General features: G+C 32.4%; 2 protein-coding genes across 3 annotated transcripts; both read left to right on the top strand.

Annotated features, from left to right (window-relative positions):
- The first annotated feature begins 1108 nt into the window (after positions 1–1108).
- LOC149895575 (uncharacterized) lies at positions 1109–8673 on the top strand. Its single transcript, XM_090118950.1, has 5 exons — positions 1109–1460; positions 2673–2854; positions 3415–4463; positions 6671–7766; positions 8448–8673. The coding sequence occupies exons 2-4, from the start codon at positions 2680–2682 to the stop codon at positions 7763–7765; spliced, it is 2319 nt and encodes a 772-aa protein (XP_089975076.1). The 5' UTR covers positions 1109–1460; positions 2673–2679; the 3' UTR covers position 7766; positions 8448–8673.
- A 942-nt stretch (positions 8674–9615) lies between these two features.
- LOC149895574 (uncharacterized) lies at positions 9616–15961 on the top strand. Of its 2 annotated transcripts, none has more exons than XM_090118944.1 (4): positions 9616–9884; positions 12285–12466; positions 12806–13848; positions 14214–15961. In XM_090118944.1, the coding sequence occupies exons 2-4, from the start codon at positions 12292–12294 to the stop codon at positions 15858–15860; spliced, it is 2865 nt and encodes a 954-aa protein (XP_089975070.1). In that variant the 5' UTR covers positions 9616–9884; positions 12285–12291; the 3' UTR covers positions 15861–15961. The 2 variants fall into 2 exon arrangements, with proteins under 2 accessions (XP_089975070.1, XP_089975071.1); XM_090118945.1 differs by having other exon boundaries at positions 9616–9888; positions 12289–12466.
- Positions 15962–16599: the final 638 nt, after the last annotated feature.

Raw genomic sequence — 16599 nt, 5'->3', positions numbered from 1 at the left:
TTTTTTATCGACGGAAAGTACATAGTCATAAACGCTTCGGTTTACTAGTTATGGTCTCTAGGCCCTCTTCCCCCAGTGACCCTCTTACCCCACCTGACCTTACACAGTATGTACATGCACATAATATCATTGTTATTGATTTTTAAATTATATGTACGAATATTATAAACATGAAATCCTATAAAATATTTTAGAAATAATTTACAGATGTAATCTTGTGAATTGAATCAATTTTAATTTTTGAGCGGATTTTCTTTATTTAACACATAAATAATAATCAGTACTTATCAGGTTGTGATGATTTTATATTAAAATAATTATTCGGTAATTTATCTTTACCTGTCATTTAAACAGCTGTCGCCCACAGTATTACCACAGTATTACCATCCTACAGTATGGCGACGAATGTACTTGTGCAGAGAAACGGAGGGGAACTGGCGGGGGGTCGGGCGACGCGGGCCGCTTAATGCAATCACGCTGAGTTTGCATTAACTATCGCGAAAGGATGACGCAGTCGTATTTTTTGTGTAATAATTTTATTATACATAGGTACTTACATATTCTATTATGACGCGCAAAAACTGTTCCGTTTACGGATGTAAATCTACATTGAAATCCCAGAAGGAAACAATATTTCAGAAAGATTGTATTAATTGTATCTGTTGAATTAAAATCAAAGCTATGTATATGTTGTCCTCATTATTTTCTAATCAGATTGTACATCCCAATGCGAATGCATTACTTAGTTAAATGGTATAATATACAATTAAGAACATCCAAAAATAAAGTGTCCACGTAAATAATATTTAGCAGTGCAATATTTGTAATTATATATTTATGAACAAATAATTACATCAGATTTAATAATCGCAATTATTTTGAATGTACATATGAATAAATGATTTCATCATAATATTAATAATCAAAATTGTTTTATTTCCCATTTGTTGCAACCCTAGCGTATTTTCGTGTGGCAGCGTAAGTACCTACGCTGGCGGCGGCATCGCGCGACATCAAAGGCGATTCCTTACTGTAGGAAATAATATTGTAATACTGTGGTATTACTTTACTCTATGCTGTCGCCTGTCCCTGTGCAACCGTGAGCCGAGTGCCGACACATGTTTTCTTACTTGATATCTGCCTTCGTTTATGAAAATTGTCCACCATCTGCTAGGCACCGTTAGTACAATTCTATAAAATGTTAAATAAACACATAAAAAAATGTAAAATGCATATAAGCTATGAAAAAAAAGGGGAAAATTTTTGAAGAATGTTGCAACACAGATATTATGTCAATACGGTTCTTGGAATTTTGTAAGTTGTAAACTTGTAAGTTGTAACTGTGTTTTGTAATTTAAAATACGTTGATCACACTTGCTCTGTGTTGATCACACAGTCTTTGTATTACTTGCTCAGTGGTTTTTGTTATTTGCTCTTTTGGAAATATTCCTGCGAAGTGGGTAAGTATAAAATTATCTCTAAAATGCAGTAAAATCGAAATACATGCTTTATGTATGCGAATATAATATATACTTAGAACAAAGCGAAATGCGACATAGAGTTGTAAAAGAAATATTTATTTAATATACTTATTTTACACAAAAGATCTGGTCAGATACTGTAGCTAAATAATATATTATCAGCGTAATTCGTAAAGCAAACAGATAAATAGATTAAATACCAAGAACAAATAAATATTGTGAATGCAACCTGTTGATCATGTTGAGTATTGGTTACACTAGCGGTCCGCCCCGGCTTCGCCTGTGGTACATGTTTACGATTTCTCTCCATAAGAATCATCCTCGTGCTTCAAGGAATATTATAAAAAAGAATTAACGAAATCGGTTCAGCCATTCCTGAGTTTTGCATAGCATTATATACCTAGCTAATAAGGTAATATGTTGCTGCCAAGCACCAAAATAAGTCATCTAGTTTAAAGTCTAGCATGTTTATTTAAACTACACTGTGTAATAAACTAATAGACAGCCTAAATTAAATTTAGGATCTTTATAAATTTAAATTAACCCACCCTCATGTTAAATTTTGCAATTCTTACACTAATTTTACTATTTTCAACTGTCTAAAAAAACCTCAGAACTTTTTTTTTCTATAAAAGCTAGTCCATTAAAATCTATAAATAATAAATATCCAAAAACTAAGATATCTATACTATCATAATAATAATCTACTATATAAAATAAGTCGGGTTTTCCTTCCTGACGCTATAACTCCAGAATGCACGAACCGATTTCCACGGTTTTGCATTAGTTGGAAAGGTCTCGGGCTCCGTGAGGTTTATAGCAAAGAAAAGGTGTCTCTGGTGGCAAAACAGAGTTCGCTGGGTTTTGCTAGTGCTTAATAAATGAGACGTTTTTAAAGAATACGTAGACAAAATTCAATGGTTTATTTTTGAAGTGAAATTTCTTGAGGCACGTTCAGAGTGAAATTTAATGTTACATATTTATTCTCATTAAGACATGATGTCATGTAGAAACTTAATTTCAATGTCGCGTCATAGCAACACCATCACGTCATGGAGTAAGGCAACGATTTCGGTATCGTTTAAATCTTGCCAAAGAAGTTTCACTTCTGACACGTCACATATGTTCAGCACCTAGTTACCTAGTTACCTAGTGTCGGCACTTTTTTTTGATAATTATTCTTGTTTACAGGTACAAAATGGACTCAAGTGTATTTATTGCACAAACCAAAATGTTTCCAATAGATAATTATTTACCGTTGACGTTTAAAAGGAATTATTCCAGAACAGTTCCTGTTTATATGAGCCGTTGGGATACATGTGATGAGTTCTTTGAATTTGAAGTTAAAAATACGTTGGATCCAAATAACAATGGTAAGTAAAGTAAAAAAAAAATATTTATTCAAGAATCAAGCATACAGAAAATTATACTATATATAATACTAGCTTTCCGCCTGCGGCTTCGCCCGCGTTTTCAAAGAAAAACCCGCATAGTTCCCGTTCCCGTGGGATTTCCGGGATAAAACCTATCCTATGTTACTCGTGGATAATGTAGCTTTCGAATGGTGAAAGAATTTTTAAAATCGGTCCAGTAGTTTATGAGCCTATTCATTACAATCAAACAAACAAACAAAGTTTTCCTCTTTATAATATTAGTGTAGATCTAGCTTGCCGCCCGCGGTTTCGCCCGCTTTGTCTAAAACCTAATAAATTATATACTAAAACCTTCCTCTTGAATCACTCTATCTATTAAAAAAAACCGCATCAAAATCCGTTGCGTAGTTTTAAAGATTTAAGCATACAAAGGGACATAGGGACAGAGAAAGCGACTTTGTTTTATACTATGTAGTGAAACAATTATCAGGGATCAGTGACAATACAATAACTTCATCCTATATAGAGTGTTTTAAGTTTGTTTTAACTATATTTTTCAGAAGGTATCCAGTATGAAATGAAGACATGTCACATATGTAACATTGATGTGCCTAAACTGTTTATAAAAGAGCACTGTCAGAGTAACAAGCATCTTATGTTCAAAAAAATTACAAACACAGCTCTTAAACGTATGAGGAATCATATAAACGACGTTGACGAAAGCACACCGGACTACATACCTAATGTTTATTTCTGTTCAACATGTGTGGCTGTGGTTAAAATAAGTGACAAAGATTATCACACTCGTCAACAGTCACATAAGAACTCTCTCATCGCTGATAAACTTCTCAACGATTTCCTCTCGTTGTATATACATTATAACGATGACAACGATAAAGAGAATCTAGATAGTGCAGAAGATTCGAATGTTCAGGATGATTCCAACAATACCATCAAGTTAGATAAATATTCTCAATTGAAAGATAATAAAATTCAAGATTCAAAGGAGAATATGATTGATGTGAACAAACCAGGAAATCGAAGTAAGGCGGTATCAAAAGTACAGGAAATAAATGAAGGAAATGATAGTGATGAAACAAATGAAGAATTAACTTTAACAAATAAAGAAGAAACACAAAAAAATAAAGATGAATTAAAAACAGATTCAGACACAGAACAAAACAATTCACAATCAAGTGAAACAAAAGATTTAAAAATAAAAGACGAAAAGCATAGCCGAAACAGAGACACAAATAAAATTACTATCACACAACAACTTCCAGACTTGAATACTAGTTCTGAAAATTTCATAATCGGCGATACATTTGCTGAAGATCTTTTCGAGAGCCATAACGATGAATTGAAAGAAATTAATGCGCATAAAATTAAAATTATAAGTGAGTATTACATGGAAATTCAGTGTACTGACGGTGCTAAAGTCTGTGTATGCAGCGATAATTATTTCTGTGTCAAAGTTGAATCAGAGGAGAGTATTTACTGTGAAATTTGCACAGTATCATTTGCTCCTGAAAAACAATTGGAACACATAACAACAGAACACATGGACGATTTAATCGCTCCTTTGGAAAACGAACACTGTATAAGAAATGTGAGTTTAACATCCACTAATATTAGTCAAATTATTTCAGTGTAAACAGGCGTAGAGCATTCTTTCGTTGTTCTTAGTGCATTCTAAGAGATTCTATGCAATGTTCGGTATTTCTTTAGAAATTTGCGGCACGAATTAAGGGGGGGGAGGGGAGGGAAAGGGAGGGGGAGGTAAGGGGAGACCCCCTATAAAGTGGGGGGGGGGTGCGGAAACCCCCCCTTCTATTTTTTTTTTAATTTTTTCTTGAGATTATATTTATAAATGTAGTTAGAAATATATCGAAGATTATGGGCTTTCTTGACTGCTCCGGCGCTGCAGAACGTGGCGCTTGCCCCCGTGTACCTTGTTGCAGGCAGGAGTCTTCACTCGCCTTCGCAGCTTCGGCTTTTTGGTCGCCTTTGGTGACCAGCCTCAGCCACTCCGGCTCGCTTGACTCTGCCTGCTCCTCAGCACACGCGGGCGCCACGCTCCTCCGCGCCTCCGACTTTTTTAATACACTCTAGTCACTAGAGTCTAGTGTATGACAGACAAGTACCACGTGGATTCGGGGTGGACAGATTCGGTTCTGTTACTAACAATTTGTGTGCAATATACCTACATACAATAAAAAAAAAATAATAATAATTATATATTCAAATATTGTGTACATGTTTGATACAATTTACAAGGGCAATGAATGGATCCATTTTATTTTTTTCCACCCAACGTCTCCACATATTATATATTTAATAATAATTAATATCATCGAAGTTTGGGTGGTTATAGTTCTTTTCTAAAAAATCTTTTTAAAAAAATCTTTTTACAACTCGCCACTGGGACTCAATTCTTTGAGTATGAGTCCCATCAGGGGCAACAATTGGGTTGTCTAGGTCTGAGTGATTAACTTTTTTATGAACATACCCATGTTGCCCCAATCATATACTACTCGCCAATAATCCGGATGAATTGTTGTCCCTCAGCAACATGCTTTTGAATGAACTATGAAGGAACTATGGTTTTTAATGTACATTTTGACATTTGTTATCTCTTTCAAACACAATTCTTGTAGTTTTGTCAATGTAACTCTAAACCATAGAAATCTAAATAACAAGACACATAGAAGTGCTATAATGTAATAATTCGTATGAAAACCGCTGTCGCCAAAATCAACACATTCAAACCGAAAGCTAAACAGTACACACAAGTAAACTATGCCTTTTATTGGACAGCTTGAGTTTAGTGAAAACTAACTTATCTATTAAATTAAGCTTTTGAATATGTATCCTAACGCACGAATTTACGGTTTATTTTAGAATAACATCCCTAAGTATATGAGACTTTTTGCTCCAATACGAACAAACGTGATAATAAGAATGGTCGACTGTGTCATTCATTGTTATTTCGATTACTATGGTGACACTCGTAATACTTGTAAATATTCTATAATTTTAAGGAAAAACGGCATTATTTCTAAAAAAAAATATTTTCCGATGAAATATTATTCCTTTATAAGTATAATTACAACTTGTGGAAGAATTTCCGCAATGGGAATTGCTGAAACACACCATGTATACACTCATACGTCTCCAGAGCAACTGAACAGTGACAAATGCACTGGTGATGTGAAAATCACCTGAGTGGCGACAAGGTCACGCACGCTTACGACTTCTAGTGTCTTGTTATTTAGATTTCTATGCTCTAAACAATTTTGAACATAACCTCAACAATTAAAATTAAGATTTCTCTGTAATTACACGTTTCCGCACGAAAAGCCGCTAATGTATGTTTTGGGGCATTATTATCGATCGAAAAAAATTAAAATCACGCCGAAATTCGTGCCGCAAATTTCTAAAGTCATCCCGTATGTTCGTTTGATGTAAATGCACAGTAATACTATCTTTCTGTCAATGGCTTCGCCTGCGTAGTTAAACAAAAACCCGCATAGTTTCTGTTCTCGTGGGATTTCTGGGATAAAACCTATCCTATCCTTTGTCCTTTCTCAGGTCTCGAGCTATATCTATACCAAATTTGAAGTAAATCTATATAGTACTTTCTGAGTTTAGCCCGGACATACAGACATACAGACAAAAATTCTAAAAACTTTATTTTTGGCTTCGGCATTTATCACGCCCCAAGTATTGTGTTCTTTCAATATTCAGTAGATTATTGATTATTCAATAGATAGGAAGATTAATTTTACTTATTTATACAACAATATTTCATTTCAGCTTGGTGAAAATATTTACCATTGCGTTGTATGCAATGATGTTAGCGATGATCCAAACATACACATTAACACGAAATATCACGAGAGACACTTGGAAAAGGCTCTAATTAAAAAAGGCAATACAAATACTGAAATAGAAATAAAAGATGAACCATGGGACGTGATATTTTATGATGAATTAGATTCCCCAGCAATGGAAAGATCTGAAGTCGACGATGGAGACGATAATGTCATAGATAACATAAAAATAAGTTCAGAAACAATAAGCCTGCAAAAAAACAACAAATATTACTGTGATAATTGCAAAACGCATATTCACGTCAACGATATTAAACTACACGTGAACAGTTCAAGACATAAAATGAATAAAATATCCAACGTTCACTATATGATGAAAGATATGGACGTAAATCTGTTGTGCAAAGTCTGTCAAGAGCTTATACACAATGAGCGGACGTCCATAACGTACCACGTTAAAAAAATAAGCCATAAAAATGCCTATAACAAGTTATTATACGAGAATTGGATTGAAAAGTTTTACAGGCAACTCCACTGTAGAGTGTGCATGGAGTATATACATGAAAAGAACGTACTACTGCATATTTACACGGAGAAACACATCAAAATGAAAAATGAAAATGAATCGAACGATCAGGAGGACAAAGAAATGCCATATTATTGTGATATCTGCGAAATATACCTACCAAAGTCTCAATTTAATATCAAAGAACATGAAAATGATGAATCTCATAAAACTAAAGCCAAATTAGTATCTGAAGATACTGATTTGATGCCTACAAACACTCGGCCAAATAAGGCAAACAATATAGAAACACATATAGGAATAAAAAAAGATAATAAAAATTATACTGAAGAAAAACCAAACCATTTGAACAATGTTCGTGAGCATAACACGAGTAGATCACCTCTAAAGATGTTGGAATCTAAAAAAAAAAGGCTGTCTAATGATTATCTATATTACTGCCAACATTGCAACGTCAGTGTATGGAATAATCCAAAAAGTATCGATGAACATCTAAAGGGGGTAAAACATGCGTGTAATGTTCCATTCGGGCATTATTTTGAAGATGAGTAAGGTTAGTAGGTATTTATATTGTATATAACACATGTAGTACGCATATGTGAAACCACTTCATTGAGAATAATAAAAAAAAGAGATTTTATTTTGGCTATGGCAACATTGCAAAAATAAAATAGGAAATTCAAATTTTTAACCCCCCCCCCCCTCCGGCCGTTACCCGCTCGTTGACACTGGCGGGACCTAGCTTCATTTAGTTTAGAGTCTAGAGACCTGAGATATTTCCTATTTCCTAGGGCAATTCAGGGTGGGTGGGTGTTACTAATATTTTCAGACAAAGCGCTTCATATAGGTAATTATGATTGAACTTCACGTACACGTAAGTTCGTTTAATCATTAAATATTAAGGGTGAAACTGCAAGAACACAAACTGTAATAAACCAAAATGATAAGACCTATTTAGACACATATACAACACTAGCTGCTCCGCGCGGTTTCACCCCCGTGGCTCCACTCCTGTTGGTCGTAGCATGATGATACATAGCCTATAACCTTCCTCGATAAATGAGCTATCTAACAGCGAAAGAATTTTTCAAATCGGATCAGTAGTTCCCGAGATTAGCGCGTTCAAACAAACAAACAAACTCTTCAGCTTTATAAGATTAGTATAGATTTGTATGTTGTTTGATATAAAGTTAAATATTAAAATAAGATAATTGTTTTATGCTTTTTGTTGCAGGTGATCCAAAGTGCACTTTTGATGACGTTTAATTTCAAGGAATTACTATCTTAGTTACATATTTTATCAAAAATAAATTTAACCCATTGAGCCCCAAGCGGCTCGATCGGTCCCAGACACAATAGATTTTCTATTGTGCCTGTGGTTCCGGGGCCTGAGTTATTAATGGAAATTTAAAAATTTTCTTTGTTGTTTTCCTAAATGTTTAAGAAATTAAAGACATATATATAAAATGGTTTGAGTTTAATTATTTTACCATCTAAGTATCACTTAATTATTTAAGCTATACCGATAAAAAAAAAACAATAGGCGAATCTGTATATTTTATTAAATTAAAACTCTTTTCATACAAAATCTCATCTAAATCAGTGCTTTGGTTACACATTTGGTTAGCTGTGAAAACGAAAATCTAAAACTAAAAACATAGAGAGAATAATTAGTATGAATTTAATTGGAATGAACAAAAGTTAAATTCTTTCCAAAGCATTGTTTAATATTTTTATACAAAACGTTGATTTATATAGAATTAAGTAGGCGAAAAACATGTATGAATGTTTAAATTTTGTAATTTTCTGAAATCTGGGGATTTACAATTCATAGACTATGTTTACGTAGGTACAAATTTTGTCAATTCTATGACGTCAAACATCGAACGATCAGTGTTGCCACTTTCTTACAATGAAAATTATCCCAGATAAGGGGAAATAAAGACAAGCACAGTATATCATTTTCATACATTTTTGTAATTATATCATACGCATAAACATGAAATCCTAAACTCATAAATAATATTTTAGAAATAATTTGAATTCACAATTTTAATCAATTTTAATTTTTGAGCAGCTTTTCTTTATTCAACACATAGATAATATTCAGTAGTTATCAGGTTGTGATTACATGTTTATTATTTTAAATAATCATTTGGTAATAATTTATCTGTCATTAACTGCTATCCCTGTGCGCTGTGCAACCGTGAGCCGACACAATATGTTTTGTTACGCGTCAGCTACCTTTGTTTAAGAAAAATGTCCACAATTTGCTTGGCGCTTTTAGTAGAATTCTATAAAATTTATCCACGCTGATGAAAATGTAAAATACGTATAATATTATGAAAAAATGGGGAAAATTTTGGAAGAAGGTTGCAATACAGATATGTCAATACGGTTCATGGAATTTTGTAAATTTGTAATCTAGAAGACTAGAATACGTTGATCACACAGCTACTTAGTAAACCTTGTTGTTTGTTCTTTGTTAAATCTCACATTGTTCTGACATTGTTCGAATAGTTTTTTATTGTAAGGAATCGTTGTTACTATGTTGTTACTTATTATCGCAAGCCAGTGTTCTTAGCGAGTGATATTGCATTGTGATGTTAGAGTTAATTTCAAAATATTACGATGATTTAAAAACTGAATAATAAATATCCCTGCGAAGTGGGTAAGTTTAAAATTATCTCTAAATGCAGTAAAATCGAAATACATGCTTTATGTATGCGAATATATATAGAACATTAGTCCAGGAGGAATCGGCGCATGAGTACCGAAAACTATTCCACCTCAATTTTTTTACGTGATCCTCTTCAAATTGCCCTACTGATGATATAAATGCATGTTGCCATGGGGCAACCCGGTGCCATATTGTTTAAACCGAAATTGTTTAAACAATTGCAAGGAATTGTTATTTTTCAACCGGACAAATTTTTTTTATATTTTTTATCGAAATACCAATAAAAAAGGTCCAATTACTTTTCACGATAAAGTTAATATTTTCAAAGATATGAATTTTTTAAGGTTTGAAAAATCTCAAATTTGGGTACTTTCGACCCATGAAAAATATATTTAAAAAAAAAATAATATATAAGTAATATTTTTTTTTCAATTCTCTATACAATAGTTAATAATATTGTTAATAGAGATTTAAGAAAATTTCATTGTTTATATCTGTTTTTTAATTGTTAACTTCGCGCGCTCACAAGTACGCGCCGCTTACCTTTAAGTATCGCCGTCTCTCTCTTACTCATGCGCTGCATCGGCCTCTCTGTGTCTTGAATCATTATTTATCATTTATCTTAAAAACTATCAACTTTATCAAGATTTCTAAAGAGAGCAATCTTATTAATAATTAAATTGTCTACAATTTGTTTCTTATATATTTTTTTCTGAAATCAATTTTTTTAAAGTTATTTAAGCATAAATTGAAACATGTAATTAAAATTACTTTTTTGTCAGTTTATATTACTTTTTTGTTATTGAAACAGCAAGTAAGGTAAAAGACCCAGTTATTGACACTGGCCTAGTTGTTTGACACTCGCAATTTGATTTTAATTAAAAGAATGAAATGTTCTCAAAAAACCAAAGATCTTAAAATTTTTAATTCAAAAATTATATTTATTAATTTATTAGAATTGATTTGTTTTTTTTTTAACTAAAATAAAATTTAAAGTGTCAATAACTAGGTCTTTTACCTTATTAATTACATTGAATAACTTCTTCAAACGAAAGTTATAGATGGAGAAGTATGAAATAATAAAACAAGATTTAAAAATAAGTATTTATTTATTATCAATATTATTTTTATATATTATATTCTTACAGTCTTCTGAATCACAACCACATAGAAGTATGCAACTTATATTATTTGTGAGCGCGCGAAGTTAACAATTAAAAAACAGATATAAACAATGAAATTTTCTTAAATCTCTATTAACAATATTATTAACTATTGTATAGAGAATTGAAAAAAAAATATTACTTATATATTATTTTTTTTTTAAATATATTTTTCATGGGTCGAAAGTACCCAAATTTGAGATTTTTCAAACCTTAAAAAATTCATATCTTTGAAAATATTAACTTTATCGTGAAAAGTAATTGGACCTTTTTTATTGGTATTTCGATAAAAAATATAAAAAAAATTTGTCCGGTTGAAAAATAACAATTCCTTGCAATTGTTTAAACAATTTCGGTTTAAACAATATGGCACCGGGTTGCCCCATGGCAACATGCATTTATATCATCAGTAGGGCAATTTGAAGAGGATCACGTAAAAAAATTGAGGTGGAATAGTTTTCGGTACTCATGCGCCGATTCCTCCTGGACTACATAGCTAAATGCGATATAGAGTTGTAAAAGAAATATTTATTAAATACCTATACTTATTTTACACAAAAGACCTGGTCAGATACTGTAGCTAAATAATATATTATCAGCGTAATTCGTAAAGCAAACAGATAAATAGATTAAATACCAAGATAACAAATATATATTGTGAATACAACCTGTTGATCATGTTGAGTATTGGTTATACACTCGCGGTCCGCCCCGGCTTTGCCCGTGGTACATGTTTACGTTTATTAGCTATATAATATAATGCTATGCAAAACTCAGTAATGGCTGAACCGATTTCAATAATTCTTTTTTTATAATATTCCTTGAAGTACGAGGATGGTTCTTATGGAGAGAAAACGTTAACATGTACCACGAGCGAAGCCGGGGCGGGCCGCTAGTAAATAATAAATATCTAAAAACTTGGATATCTATACTATCATAATAATAATGCTTAATAAATTAGATATTTTTAAAGAATAACAAGAAGAAACTTCATGAGGCACGTTGAGAGTGAAATTTAAGGTTTAAAGATATTTATTCTCATTAAGACTTAATTTCAAGGTCGCGTCATAGCAACACCGTCACGTCATGGAGTAAGGCAACAATTTTGGTATTGTTTAAATCTTGCCAAAGAATTTTCACTTCTGACACATCACATATGTTCAGCACACACACTTTATTTTGTTACATAGTGTCGGCACTTTTTTTAATATTCATTCTTGTTTCACAGGTAGAAAATGGACTCAAGTGTATTTATTGCACAAACCAAAATGTTCCCAATAGATAATTATTTACCGTTGACGTTTAAAAGGAGTTATTCCAGAACAGTTCCTCTTTATATGAGCAGTTGGGATACATGTGATGAGTTCTTTGAATTTGAAGTTAAAAATACATTGGATCCAAATAACAATGGTGAGTAAAGTAAAAAAAAATATTTATTCAAGAATCAAGCATATATAAAATTATACTATATATAATAACTAGCTTGCCGCCCGCGGCTTCGCCCGCTTTGTCTAAAACCTAATAAATTATATACTAAAACCTTCCTCTTGAATCACTCTATCTATTAAAAAAAACCGCATCAAAATCCGTTGCGTAGTTTTAAAGATTTAAGCATACAAAGGGACATAGGGACAGAGAAAGCGACTTTGTTTTATACTATGTAGTGAAACAATTATCAGGGATCAGTGACAATACAATAACTTCATCCTATATAGAGTGTTTTAAGTTTGTTTTAACTATATTTTTCAGAAGGTATCCAGTATGAAATGAAGACATGTCACATTTGTAACATTGATGTGCCTAAATTGTTTATAAAAGAGCACTGTCAGAGTAACAAGCATCTTATGTTCAAAAAAATTACAAACACAGCTCTTAAACGTATGAGGAATCATATAAACGACGTTGACGAAAGCCCACCAGATTATATACCTAATGTTTATTTCTGTTCAACATGTGTGGCTGTGGTTAAAATAAGTGACAAAGATTATCACACTCGTCAACAGTCACATAAGAACTCTCTCATCGCTGATAAACTTCTCAACGATTTCCTCTCATTGTATACACATTATAACGATGACAACGATAAAGAGAATTTAGATAGTGCAGAAGATTCGAATGTTCAGGATGATTCCAACAATACCATCAAGTTAGATAAATATTCTCAATTGAAAGATAATAAAATTCAAGATTCAAAGGAGAATATGATTGGTGCGAACAAACCAGGAAATCGAAGTAAGGCGGTATCAAAAGTACAGGAAATAAATGAAGAAAATGATAGTGATGAAACAAATGAAGAATTAACTTTAATAAAAGAAGAAGCACAAAAAAATAAAGATGAATTAAAAACAGATGACACAGAACAAAACAATTCACAATCAAGTGAAACAAAAGATTTAAAAATAAAAGACGAAAAGCATAGCCGAAACAGAGACACAAATAAAATTACTATCACACAACAACTCCCAGACTTGAAAACTAGTTCTGATAATTTCAAAATCGGCAATACAATTGCTAAAGATCTTTTCGAGAGCCATAACAATGAATTAAGAGATCTTAATGCCCATAAAATTAAAATTATAAGTGAGAATTACATGGAAATTCAGTGTATTGACGGCTCTAAAGTCTGTGTATGCAGCGATAATTATTTTTGTGTCGGAGTTGAATCGGAGGAGAATATTTACTGTGAACTTTGCACAGACACATTTGTTCCTGAAAAACAATTGGAACACATAACAACAGAACACATGCACGATTTAATCGCTCCTTTGGAAAACAAACACTGTATAAGAAACGTGAGTTTAACATCCACTAATATTACTAACGGTGCATTTACAAACAAGTGAATGTTCATTCTAACCCCACTATGTCAAATTCTATTAGTGTAAACAGGCGTAGAGCATTCTTTCGTTGTTCTTAAAAAAAAAACCTATCCTTTGTCCTTTCTCAAATCTCAAGCTATCTCTATACCAAATTTGAAGTAAATATATACAGTACTTTCTGAATTTAGCCTGGATATACAGACATACAGACAAAAATTCAAAAGTATTGTGTTCTATAAATATTGTGACAAAGTATTGTGTTCTTTAAATATTCAGTAGAATATTCAAAAGATAGGAAGATTAATTTCACTTATTTATACAACTATATTTTATTTCAGCTTGGTGGAAATATTTACCATTGCGTCCTATGCAATGATGTTAGCGATGATCCAAACAGACACATTAACACGAAATATCACGAGAGACACTTGGAAAAGGCTCTAATTAAAAGAGGCAATACAAATACTGAAATAGAAATAAAAGATGAACCATGGGACGTGATATTTTACGATGAATTAGATTCCCCAGCAATGGAAAGATCTGAAGTCGATGACGATGAAAATGTCATAGATAACATAAAAATAAGTTCAGAAAGAATAAGTCTACAAGAAGACAACAAATATCACTGTGATGCTTGCAAAACGGATATTCACGTCAACGATATTAAACTACACGTCAACAGTTCAAGACATAAAATGAATAAGATATCCAACGTTCATTACATGATGAAAGATATGGACATAAATTTGCTGTGCAAAGTCTGTCAAGAGCTTATACACAATGAGCGGACGTCTATAGCATACCATGTGAACAAACTGAGCCATAGAAATGCCTATAACAAGTTATTATATGAGAATTGGATTGAAAAGTATTACGGTCAACTTCACTGTAGAGTGTGCATGGAGTATATACAGGAAAAGAACGAACTACTGCATATTTACTCGAAGAAACACATGAAAATGAAAAATGAAAACGAATTGACCAATCAGGAGGACAAAAAAATGCCATATTATTGTGATATCTGTGAAATATACCTACCAAAGTCTCAATTTAATATCAAAGAACATGAAAATCATGAATCTCATAAAACTAAAGCCAAATTAATATCTAAAGATACTGATGTGATGCCTACAAACACTCAGCCTAATAATGCAAACAATATAGAAACACGTACAGGAATAGAAAAAGATAATAAAAATGATACTGAAGAGGAATCAGTATCATACTATTATTGCCCGATTTGTAAAGTTAAAATACCAAACCGTTTGAACAATGTTCGTGAGCATAACAACGGTAGATCACATCTAAAGAAGTTGGAATCTAAAAAAATAAGTCCCAGTACTTCCGTGATTAGTCTATCTAACGCTAAAACAAAGAATCCATATTACTGCGAACAGTGTAACGTCAATGTAACAAATAATCCGAAAAATATTGATGAACATATAAAGGGGGCAACACATAGAAGTAATGTTGAAATTAAGGGTGAAACTGCAAGAACACAAACTATAATAAACCAAAATGACACATATAAATCAGTTTTGATGCGTGATAAAATGAACGATAAAAACGCTAAAAACAAGAATTCTGGCTTTGTAAAAACACCAGAAAGTATAGAGGCAATGGAAACTATAGACACTAAAATACAAGCCTTAGACGAAATTTTCGATAGAATTCAGAATGAATTATTGTCTTATCATGCTATTGAAGACCCTAACACGGCAGGTCAATCTATAAAAGTGGAGGAGATGCCGTTTTTGAAAGATACAGGCAATCCCAATGAATTGTTATGTGCTATATGCGAAAAAAAAGTGCCGAATACGGAATACAATATAACTACGCACATTCGTGGCGCTAAACATAGGAATAATCATCAAAAATTCAGTATGTTGCTTGAACAATGGCGGGAGCTTCGCAGTAAGATGACCCGACCAGATATGATTTATGAAGCGTTTACGGAATTGTTACAATGGTTGGAGGAACTATAATTGTTTATTTTTTTTTTAATAAATGTGTGTCAATTATTGTACCTGTAAGAATGTCTGTAAGTCTGTCAGTTAAAATTAAATCGATTTTTGGGAAAGTTCAACATGTTTTTTATTGAATATCGTTTTTTTTACTATTAATATCTAGTCCGAAATATCCTATTATTCAATCAAGTAAAATTAAATATTGAATTTCCTCCTTTTTGCAAGTTGGTTAAAAAATTATCGCTTATTCCTTCATTCAACGAAGTTCACAAAACTGTTTTTTTTTTTATTTAATTAAATTTAAAGCCTCATTGTTTTTGTAGCCAACACACTTTGATATTTCACGTGTGCGAACCACGGGCGGAAAGCTACTCATTTCAAATTGTCTAAATGGTTAAATCATAAAAAAATAAATAAAATACCGATAACCGATTATTATATGCACCGCATTTAAACAATTCAATTGTGTAAGTTTAAAGATAGTATAATAAATGGCATCCCTACTAATAATAATAATAATAATAAATTCATTTATTTCTTTCCAGTACATGTACAGTAACATAATAACATTAAACAGGCAACAGGTGTGGAAAGCTGGTGCCCATGGTAGGTGTAAAACCTGTAATATAGGTCACCAGCCCCCCTAGTCAAGTGGCTTTCTGTTAGCGTAGCGTTCAATAGAATAGACTACGAATGTATGAGATTGACGTAGGCTGTAGATAAACGTATCTATAGGTTACGTCAATCTCATACATTC

Source organism: Colias eurytheme, chromosome 31 (genome assembly GCF_061535395.1).
Source record: "Colias eurytheme isolate Ceu_HAF_F1 chromosome 31, ilColEury1 Martin Lab GWU primary, whole genome shotgun sequence".
NCBI classification, from domain to species: Eukaryota; Metazoa; Arthropoda; class Insecta; order Lepidoptera; family Pieridae; genus Colias; species Colias eurytheme.
Note: the sequence above shows the minus strand (reverse complement) of the source record. Positions and strands in the feature narration are given on the sequence as shown.